The sequence below is a fragment of the Eucyclogobius newberryi genome, unplaced genomic scaffold (assembly GCF_026437365.1).
Source record: "Eucyclogobius newberryi isolate DKJ021-1_F unplaced genomic scaffold, fEucNew1.0.hap1 SCAF_12, whole genome shotgun sequence".
Taxonomy (NCBI): Eukaryota; Metazoa; Chordata; class Actinopteri; order Gobiiformes; family Gobiidae; genus Eucyclogobius; species Eucyclogobius newberryi.
The window spans coordinates 3,519,879-3,531,161 of NW_027315746.1; the positions used below are offsets into that span (position 1 = coordinate 3,519,879).

At 43.3% G+C, this 11,283-nt stretch overlaps 1 protein-coding gene across 2 annotated transcripts in view; it reads right to left on the reverse strand.

Annotated features, from left to right (window-relative positions):
• The window catches only part of atp1a2a (ATPase Na+/K+ transporting subunit alpha 2a), a 440,146-nt gene that overhangs the window by 309,354 nt on the left and 119,509 nt on the right, over nt 1–11,283 (reverse strand). For both annotated transcript variants that reach the window (XM_072440594.1, XM_072440596.1), the window contains 4 exons: nt 8,956–9,079; nt 4,262–4,407; nt 2,771–2,901; nt 64–165 (listed from right to left, as the gene is read on the reverse strand). In XM_072440594.1, coding sequence (XP_072296695.1) covers nt 64–165; nt 2,771–2,901; nt 4,262–4,407; nt 8,956–9,079 — 503 coding nt within the window. The remainder of the gene's footprint in view (nt 1–63; nt 166–2,770; nt 2,902–4,261; nt 4,408–8,955; nt 9,080–11,283) is intronic.

An 11,283-nucleotide genomic window follows, 5' to 3' on the forward strand; every position in this document is an offset into this window, starting at 1 on the left:
GCCCGTCGGTGTGTGAGGTACTCGTGTCTGTGTATGTGGCGTGATGCGGTGCCCGTGGCGTACTTGAGCGGGTACATGCGCAGAGCCACGTCCATCCCGGGGCAGTAGGACAGGAACGCAGCCAGAGCCGTCTCCACAAACACCCCAAAGATCAGGATACGGTTCCTGCGGGAAAAAGAACCATTCACACATTTACGCTGCATTTAAAGGAACCCCACGCACCGCCCGTTATGACGAGCTCAGAGGGTAAACGACACGTATCAAAGAGGACACCAGACGCATTCTTGTGGCTTTCACGTGTTCACAAGTATTTCACATTTTCTAAGTTAAAAGAACGTCTACGCTGTTTCCAATTAACTCTATTAAGGGGTGGGAATAAATCAAATGAAGCTCTAGGCAATGTGACTGCTATGCTAAAAGAGTCATTTGTTTGGTGATGGTTTATGGACTCACAAACTGCACAGAAGAAGTCCGTAAAATAATAAAAAGTTGAGTTATTTGAAATAACTCACATTTATTGCATTCGCTCAGACAAACAACCTAAGAAATAACCTTTAAATTAAATAATGTGAGGCCTTTAAATCAGTGTGTTTTGGCTGATAGATTCTGTGGCCAAACATGCACTAATAATAACACCAAATCACACCAAAAAGAAAGAAAGAAAAAGCTAATTTAGCTGCTACATTGCACACTATTTTGCTTTCTTGTATGGCTTAGAAGTCATTTGAGTCCAAACCTCTTCCTGCTGTGAGCGTTTGTAATATTTGTGATGGAACATGTGCATCAAACGGAGATCAAGGTTTACTTCCAAAAGGGAGAGATTAGTGCTGTTCTATTCACCACCTCAGCATTTGGTCGACCTCGATGATGACGTCAGGTTGCACACAACATAAGATTCTTCATGTTGTTGGATCAGAATGTAGCATTAGCATGGTAGCACGTTTTAGCATTGGCAGTGTGGACTTATGTGGTTCAAGTACTGGAGGCTGATTACACCATTTGTAGCCAAAGACTAAGAATGTTTCAGTTGGATTATTTTATTTTCATTCATTCATCCATTTTCTACCGCTTGTTCCCTTTCGGGGTCGCGGGTGACTGGAGCCTATCCCAGTGACTTTGGGCCTTAGGCGGGGCACACCCTGGACAGTGGCCAACACATAGACATAGACATAGACAGGTAACCTTTCACTCTCACTTCACTCTCACATTCACTTGGGTCAATTTAGAGTCACCAACCTAACACACATGCATGTCTTTGGACGGTGGGAGGAGCCAGAGAGAACCCACGGTAACACGGGGAGAACATGCAGACTCCATCCAGAGAGATCATGTGACGTTGGTCTGGTTCGGAAATCGAACTGATGATCTTCTTCTTGGAGGCAGGAGCGCTAACCGCCTTTGCCACCGTGCACCCCTATTTTGGACATTAATATAACTAAAACAAGTAAACGTGAGAAAATGTTTGCCTGTAACCATTGAATTGAATTGAGTCGTCGTGTGAGCCCCGCGACCCACAGCTTCATGGCGCATGTTGTCCGTTGCTATGGTGAAGCTGCGGTCCGAAGTGTCGTGGCCGTACTGCCGACACCCTTCACCCTTCAGAGGTAGGTTCTGGTGCATAGGAAAGACTATTTGTGTTTCGAGCTAATCCAAAAGTCTCATTTTCAGGCTTCGGGGTTGAGCCACCGTCGGTTCTTGTCTTTCTGTCGCTGCTCGGCCCGTCTGTGTGGGCCGCCCGTCTGTGTGGGCCGCCTGCCTCGGCCACATACGTATGTTGCGTATGTTAAACGCCCTGGCCTCGTTGGGTTTGATACAAAGATATGTTTATCTGATAAGCGTTTTCAGAGCGCACCGGAGCGCTCGCCATGCCGCACGAGCAACACTGCAATTAGCTTATCTCCCAAACAGACAGCTCGGCCCATCGTGCGAGGTCCGCGGCGCGCGGGCTGTGACAAACGCCAAATTCGGGGGGTGACATTTGGAGAGCGGAGGCCGATTCGCTTCAATGTTTGTTCCCTTAATCCTTCTGCGTCTTTGGCCTCACAGAAAGGCCAAGCATCAGATCAATGCGTTAAGAATGAACACGGCGGGATAAAAGGACACTCGCTGGATTTAAAGCGGGAGGAATATCTGTCACAGTTTAACAGTTTCCTTCTACTGCTTTTAAAGAACACACGTGCATTTGTATCGTCGCTGGCCTTTAAACGTGCTGTTGTCTTGTTACTGTGGAATCTCATGTTTTAGAACGATAGAATAAAGAATGTATTAAAAAAACACACATTCATTTCCATCAGTCGGGGATTCCCTCATCACAGACAATAAAAGAGACTAAAACGACATTGCCCGCAGTTGTAATGAACGTGATTTGAGACAGTCATGGACCCAGAACGGACTCAAAAACCTCTGGATCGCTACCTTTGACGTCATAAATAGCAGATGAGACAATTGAAACGGACTGCTTTTGTGAGGCGCAGAGAAGAAGCAGAGAAGAGAAGCTCGTGAACGAGTGTGAATGAAGCGGAAAAACAACATATGGGACAGAAACAGGTCTTTAACTGGACAGAAGAGGCTGATATTTATGAATAAAACACTCCTAAATAAACCGTTAGCTTAAATTTGGCTAATTTGATGTGTAACGTGCCCTTCATGCTAAATAAAACTAGCATGATACTTAGTAGTCCATAAACGTGTGCGTGACAGCCGGAATTGAGCAATATTTATGATCTTGTACCAGCGTCAGTGTTAGCGTTAGCGTTAGCCTTGGACTCACTTCATGCCCTGCTGGAAGAGCGAGTTCCTCCTGGTCTTACAGATGATGACGTCGGCCCACTGCACGATGACGATGCTGGTGAAGAACGCCGTGTGGCAGGTGAACTCCACGATCTTCCTCTGCTCGTACGTCTGCGCAGAGGGCAAGCAGAGAGTGTGGAGATTGTAGAGCGCACAGAGTCAAGCAGAGAGTGTAGAGATTGTAGAGCCACAGAGTCAAGCAGAGAGTGTAGAGATTGTAAAGCGCTCAGAGTCAAGCAGAGACTGTAGAGATTGTAGAGCCACAGAGTCAAGCAGAGACTGTAGAGATTGTAGAGCGCACAGAGCAAGCAGAGACTGTAGAGATTGTAGAGCGCGCAGAGCAAGCAGAGACTGTAGAGATTGTAGAGCGCACAGAGTAAAGCAGAGACTGTAGATATTGTAGAGCGCACAGAGTCAAGGAGAGACTGTAGAGATTGTAGAGCACGCAGAGGGCAAGCAGAGACTGTAGAGATTGTAGAGCACACTGAGCAAGCAGAGACTGTAGAGATTGTAGAGCACACTGAGCAAGCAGAGACTGTAGAGATTGTAGAGCGCACAGAGTAAAGCAGAGACTGTAGATATTGTAGAGCGCACAGAGTCAAGGAGAGACTGTAGAGATTGTAGAGCACACAGTGGGCAAGCAGAGACTGTAGAGATTGTAGAGCACACTGAGCAAGCAGAGACTGTAGAGATTGTAGAGCACACTGAGCAAGCAGAGACTGTAGAGATTGTAGAGCACACTGAGCAAGCAGAGACTGTAGAGATTGTAGAGCACACTGAGCAAGCAGAGACTGTAGAGATTGTAGAGCCACAGAGTAAAGCAGATACTGTAGAGATTGTAGAGTGTGTTTGAGGTGTGTTTGTTTTACTTACCCACTGCTGCCCGTAGGTGTGTTTGAGGTGTGTTTGTTTTATATACCCACTGCTGCCCGTAGGAGTGTTTGAGGTGTGTTTGTTTTACTCACGCACTGCTGCCCGTAGGAGTGTTTGAGGTGTGTTTGTTTTACTCACCCACTGCTGCCCGTAGGAGTGTTTGAGGTGTGTTTGTTTTACACACCCACTGCTGCCCGTAGGAGTGTTTGAGGTGTGTTTGTTTTACTCACCCACTGCTGCCCGTAGGTGTGTTTGAGGTGTGTTTGTTTTACATACCCACTGCTGCCCGTAGGAGTGTTTGAGGTGTGTTTGTTTTACTCACCCACTGCTGCCCGTAGGAGTGTTTGAGGTGTGTTTGTTTTACATACCCACTGCTGCCCGTAGGAGTGTTTGAGGTGTGTTTGTTTTACATACCCACTGCTGCCCGTAGGAGTGTTTGAGGTGTGTTTGTTTTACACACCCACTGCTGCCCGTAGGAGTGTTTGAGGTGTGTTTGTTTTACACACCCACTGCTGCCCGTAGGAGTGTTTGAGGTGTGTTTGTTTTACTCACCCACTGCTGCCCGTAGGTGTGTTTGAGGTGTGTTTGTTTTACTCACCCACTGCTGCCCGTAGGTGTCCTCCAGGTCGTTGACTTCTCGGTCATCCCACTGGATCCTGATGCCCACGAGGCTCGCGGGGCAGAAGCCGTTCTCCGCCAGAATCACAAAGTACGTGAAGAAGCCGGCGAGGGCCTGGATCATCCCTGAACCAACGGGAAGGACTGAGGTTAATACAGAGATTTATTGTATTATATCATGGAATAACACGTTTTTAGATGGAAGCAACTTGCTTTGTTTTCATATATATATGCAAAAAACAATAAAACAGTTTAACGGACACATATTCTGTATCATTTATATTTAATAATAATAATAATAATAATACTAACTTTTATTTATATAGTGCTTTTCAGTGACCCAAAGACGCTGAACATATATAAAAAAAAAAGGGGGGGGGGTCCTTTACTGCACTTGTAGGGAGGGACCTGCACTTGTACTTTTGCATCTCATCTTTTAGAAAGTAAGAACAAATAATGTATGTTTTGAAAACCACACAACTTTCTATCAGTCTTTTGTAGTTAGTCAGTTAGTACTCCCTCTATTGGCAGCAGAGGTAATTACAATGAAGAGACAGACGAAAGCTAGCTTGCCCCGACGTGCTGATGTAGGCAAGCAGCAGTAATGGAAGTGATTTGTGGCATAAATGAGTCTGAATATGATTTATGGTCCTAAAAACTGCACATGAGACCTGTACATCACCACCTTTGATGTCACAAATCTGAAACTTGAAAATGAGTGTTTTTGTGAGGTTCAGATGGAGAGAAGCTTGTAAACGGGCTGAATGTGAATGAAGCTAAACACAACTCCAGAACTCTGTTAAGACCAGAGAAAGCGTACATTCTGTGTGTTTTCTAAAATAGCGCATTTCTTGACTAAGGTTTGCGAGTTTAATCAGTGTTAAAGTGTTTTTCAGTCCGTCCTCCGTGAAAACAGGAACAAGAGACTTAATGGAAGGAAATGGCTTCTTCTCCAAACTCTTAATGAACATTAAATAAATGTATTTCTGTTTTCCACAACCACTTATTCACTTACGTGTGAAGAGCAAAAGAACGGATATTCTGTCATTCGAAGGCCCGGGGGCCAAATTAGGCCCTCTGGGGGATTTAATCAAGCCCACAACCCATCTTTAAAAAATAAATAAAATGATAATAATAAATAAAATAAATAAAATAAATAAAATAAATAAAATAAATAAAATAAATAAAATAAATAAAATAAATAAAATAAATAAAATAAATAAATAAAATAAATAAAATAAATAAAATAAATAAAATAAATAAAATAAATAAAATAAATAAAATAAATAAAATAAATAAAATAAAATAAATAAAAAAATAATATATATATATATATATACAAAATAAATAATTTTGTACACTGTGTTTTTTCTGGTTGAGCACTAATTCAGACTTGGTTATTTTTGGTTTAGTCCTCGTTTAATTCCACTTTAGACCTGTTTTGATTCTGGGTTAATCCTGTTTCAGACCTGGTTGGTACTAGTCTAATCTTAGTTTAACTCTGTTTCAGTGCTACTGGATGAGCAATTTTGCAAAACAGTGTTCAAACAACAAAAATCCAATCTATGAGCAGTAATTTGAACAAACTCAATTGATTAAACCAGTGCTGGGGATATTCTGTGCAGCACAAATTCCTTGAAAATCTCATAAAAATCTGTCCCTCAAAAAAATGAAGTTGAATAGTCCTGCTGTAATCAAGTAATAACTCAAAGGTATTATAAAGGTCGTCATATTCATTAAACTCAAAGGACGTCCTTATTTAATTCATCATCTAATTGAATGACATGTTCAAGTTGCTCGCAATAATTATCCGACAACGCCACAAAATCTGCAAATAACGCCATTTTACCTGTGCCACAATCTCAATTAACCTCTCCAAGCGTGAAGGATGTCGTCGTGTCATATTCCTGTAAATATCCGTGCAAAGTGTACGTTTCCGTCGCCGTTTGTTTGTCCTGTGCGTATATGTTTAGCCCGTAACCCTTAAGCTAACACGACAGCGGCGCTAACACCTGAGCTAATGTGACACGAATCCCCTGAACGCGCCGCAATTTATAGAAGCGGCGAAGAGTTTTGACGGCATTATTTTGACACGCGCTCGTAAACAGCTCTCGCTCGCGCCGTGACGCCGGAGGAGCGCACCTGAAGTTTGTCACCCAACGTTAGCATCAAAAAACGACATCTCACGCATCTGCAAAAAGGAAAAAAGTGTGACTGGGAAAAAAAAGAAGCCGGCGGCGTGTTTTTAATTTCACGTTCGCAAATTAGTTTTGTCGGAATGGGCGGAACGCTTTCAACTTGACGGACGTTTAATTTGAGACAACTTTTTTTTTTTGGCTTGACAAGTGCGTCGAACATGATTATATGTTCAAGTACAGTATGTACCAGTAAGGAGACATGTTTAGGTGTTCTGACAAAAAGAGAAGAAGGAATGAGACGATTGAGAGTAAACACACAGGTCTGAAGGTCACGTCACATTTATTGCTGTCTCTCGTGTTCGGACTGATTCTTATGCTGCTCCCACAGCTCGGAACTAACTCCAATATGAACTGAGGTTGTGTGAGCTGGTTTTGTCGAAGGGTTTTCGCTTTATTTTGGAAAAACAAATTTCCTATAAAAATGGTCTTTGCATTTAAACGTTGTATTATGTAAAGTGTTTTTATAATTGTGTGCAGCAAATTTCCCACTTCTAATAAATAAATACATAATTAAATAAAAAAAAATATATATAAATATATAATAAAAAATAAAAATAATAATAAATAAAATAAATAAATTGCAATTGTTAATTTGAATATCGAGTGTATTGTCTATGATTAAAACTATTAAAACCAACCTCAAAAAAGAGACAGACAGTTATATTTTTCCGGTTCATTTTATGTTCCATTCGCATTTTCGGCCAAATTTTAACCTCAACCAAGACATTTACAGACATATTCTTGCACCTTCCTCTTACTCTGTCGAAATACCATCCGAATATTGTCCATTTTTACCGTTATCTCCACCTCAGTCTTTTATCTGCAACTCGTACAAAGCCGTAGATGAATCCCACATCCGACACGTCACTCTTAAACCACGTGTCATCGCACAAACTCGCCGCATTAGCCCCATAAAAAAAAAGAGTCTAAGCAGCCGCTCGAAACGTGGCGTGCCGTAAATGTCACGTCAATTAGCCGCAAATTGCCGCACTCCCGACGCGTCTCCGCCCGCCCCCTCTGAAGCCGAGGGTTACGGGGTGAAGATGTAGTGCTAAATGTCAGCGCTGATTACGAGGTGTCTGCGCGCTGTTTATGCGGCCGCCGCCGACACCTCGAGCCGCACCTTCTGTCGCCGGGATTCATGTCGAGGGCGCTCCCGCAAATCGTTTTCGGGGACGATTGTGTCGACGGGGCGCTTTCGTTTTCAAGCGCACGTTTCAGAGGAGTCAAAGGGCGGACAAAGGGCTGGGCTGCACACAGAAGAGGGAAGAACCTTTTGAAGACGCCGTTTTCGGACACATTTCTTTTGACTCCTGCTTGAGTGACAGTTAGTTTGAAGTAACGGTCTCGTCCTCGAGTAAAAGTGTTGGTTTCTCTTCTCACTGCGAGTCAATCTAAAGTGACAAGTATGAAAGGATCTGAATGTTCCTCGCGCCGCTTCTTCAGACACAATTTAGTTTTTCTCCTTTTTGTTTGTCGATCGTTTGAAAATACCAGATTTTTTGGGGTTTAATCCATTGAATGTTTTGTTCTTCCCATTACATAAACTTCAAATAACAAAGCAAACGTTTCCACTGATACTTTGTACTTCCACCTCGAGTCATATCATTTTGCAGATTCTCTAAAAACTCCTCCATTTTCCAGTCAAAATTGAGCACAAAATAGTCCAAATTACATGTATTTTGTTTACTTTATATGATTTTTTTCTTACTTTGGCTTCGTTATTATCATTGTTGAGTCAATCTAAGTGGCAATAGCTTTATGTCGACAATATTAAATGATAGAATCGTGCTTTTGTTACACCGGTGATGCATTGGCCCCGGCTCTGAACTGCAGTTTCATTCTGTTTGGACTTTAATGTCTTTCCTCTGTCCGGGTTTCCTCTTCCATGTACTTTTTTGAAGAACACGTGAGATTCCGTGTGTTTTTGAGGCTCGGAAGGAGAGGACTTTCCAACCAGAATTCATCAAACTGGTGTGAATGAAGCCAAATGTACTAAATGTGCTCTAAGTGTGTTTGTTTTTGATGAGGAACAATGTTAGAACAAGGTTAAAAACTCAACTTATCATAATATGTGCTTCAATATCAGAAACAGGTCCATTGACTTCCTGCTGTAAACGGCAGCGCTGACTCTTCACAGCGGCAGTCGTGATGTTCTTACTTTACATTTGTGTTTGACCATGAGTTTGAATGAAGTAAGTACAGAGTTGTGGGAAGGTAAAAAGGGATAATAAAGGTCAGAGCGCTAAAATGCAGGATGAGACAGGACTGCACAGAGTCAGAGTCCAATCCAGTCACTCCAAGGACAACTCTGACTAAGATCAAGACCTTTACCTTCAGGTGGAAACATCTCAGAGGCTTTGAAGGACGAGTTCATCCCTGAGAAACTCTAACTTTACGTCATGGTTTTGCTGTATTACGTGTTTGCTGATAATGTCAAACCCTTCGTGATTCTGGCGCGACACCGTGCACTGACCGATCTGTCCGTACGCCATGCTGATGAGGCGCTCGTTCACCAGTTTGTCCGTCTGCGGGTTGCGGGGCTGGCGCTTCATGATGTCGCTCTCGGCCGTCTCGTAGGCCAGAGAGATGGCCGGGACCTGGAGGAGAGAGAGAAGAGATATAAAGCGCCACCAAGAACAAACGAATCCGTCCTCCGTCGCCGTCGCACATCGGTGACGCAAAGAAACCTCGTGTCCGTTCGACTTCTGATCCAGATCTTTACCTTGGATTACACTGAGAATGTCCTGGTGCTGAACTCAAACCAATCGCGGCAAAAACAATGTCTAAAAAGTCTTCTTGAATACTTCACCGAATCAATCATTTATGCTGCGTTTGTGTTTACTGCGCTCGTAATGAAGGAAATGAACAAAAGCCCGCGGGACACATTTGTAGTCTGGGTGTGACTACAAATCTTTTTTAGCCCCGTTAGAAAACAAATGTATCATTCGAATCAAGAATGGGCCATTTGTAGTAATTAGTCATTTTTATATAACACAGAATTCTTTTTGCGGAGCAGGAGAAAACGGTTTAAAGAGAAATGTGAGTGTTCCACGTGGGCTAAAGGTCGCTGTAATAAAGATTTCATAACATCTGGGTTTAGCAGAGACGCAGCGGCGCAATATGTGCGACTTAGAGCCGGGAATCCAGGACTTATGTGGATCTGAGGCTTGTGCTGCCGGGAAACTGCAGCAGACGGACCGAGGCGTCTGTGAGGAGCCGCCAGGACGGCTCATGTGGCTCATGATGTGGCTCATTATGTGGCTCATTGTGGTAGAGCTTCTGTGTCGTGTTTAAGGACAGTTCATGTGGCCCATTATGTGGCTCATTATGTGGCTCATTATGTGTTAATCGCACTGGAGTATAAGTCGCATTTTTGGGTGAAATGTATTTGATAAAATCCAAGACCAAGAACAGACATTTCCTCTGTAAATGCAGTTTAAAATAATAACAGATGAGAGAACATGGTGAATAGTTGTACGTATGCTAACGCTAACACCTTCAGCTACATGACCTATGCTAACGCTAACACCTTCAGCTACATGACGTATGCTAATGCTAACACCTTCAGCTACATGATGTATGCTAATGCTAACACCTTCAGCTACATGACGTATGCTAACGCTAACACCTTCAGCTACATGACGTATGCTAACGCTAACACCTTCAGCTACATGACGTATGCTAACGCTAACACTTTCAGCTACATGAGGCACAGACAGAACTGTGGTAAGTGTCTGGTATGTTAACGTAACATATGAACAGTTATTCAGATAACTATAGCATAAAGAACATGCTAACAAGTTTAGCAAAGCATCAGTTTTACCCCAAATCACTAAATCCATTGAATTCTTCTTCCTCTGTGTCACTTCTAAACAACTCCACAAACTCCAGAGGAAGAGGAAGTGCAGATTCTTCTTCTGCGTCGCTTAGAGCCTAGAGCGCCCTCTTGTGGTTTTCAATGTGAGAATAACTAATTAAATCACATATAAGTCGCTCTGGAGTATAAGTTGCACCCCGGCCAAAACTATGAAAAAAGGTGCGACTTATAGTCCGTAAAATACGGTAAACATCTGTTGATATTCGCTTTACGCAGCACTTTGTACAAGGCAGTTCAGGCCCAAGGACACAAAGACCTGTATAAACGTCACCAGCTGATATTCAAACCATCGTAGTCGTTGTCTATTTATACATTTGTCTTAAAGAAGCTCGGTGGAGCCGTTATAGCGTTTCTAAATGCAGACGCATCGATTCGTCATATGATCTGCTCGTGCGGTCGCGGCGGTGGCTTTGATTCCTCGCTCCACGTTCTGTTGTTCTGCGTTCGGAGCGACTCACCTGCACAAACACTCAAACACATCATATCCACGGCTTTCGGGATGATGGGAAATGGAGAGACGGTTGCCATAGCAATTTAACCCCGCGCCGCAGGTTGTCGCTCTGAATTGACTTCTGAGCAATATCAATCTGGACGGGCTCTCGGGCGTAAGCGGTCGGGAAATCTCTGTTCGTCGTTGTGTGTTCCTAACAACGGCTATAAACCTTGTCCGATTCCAAGCCAAAAAGGCGAAACGTCACGATGAATGCTTGAACCCGATTGGTCGAAGCGCCACGACAGGAACAAGCCGGGAAATCTAACCGGTGTCAAATCCAGTCCGACGCCGAATAATGTGTATTTTTCAGCACGACTAATTCAAATGTCGCCGTTGACGGAGCGATACACCCGAAAGAAGAGAACCGGTTGTTCCTCAGATGTTAGAAAACAGCTAGCCATGCTAACGTCGCGGTAGCATTTAGCCCCGAA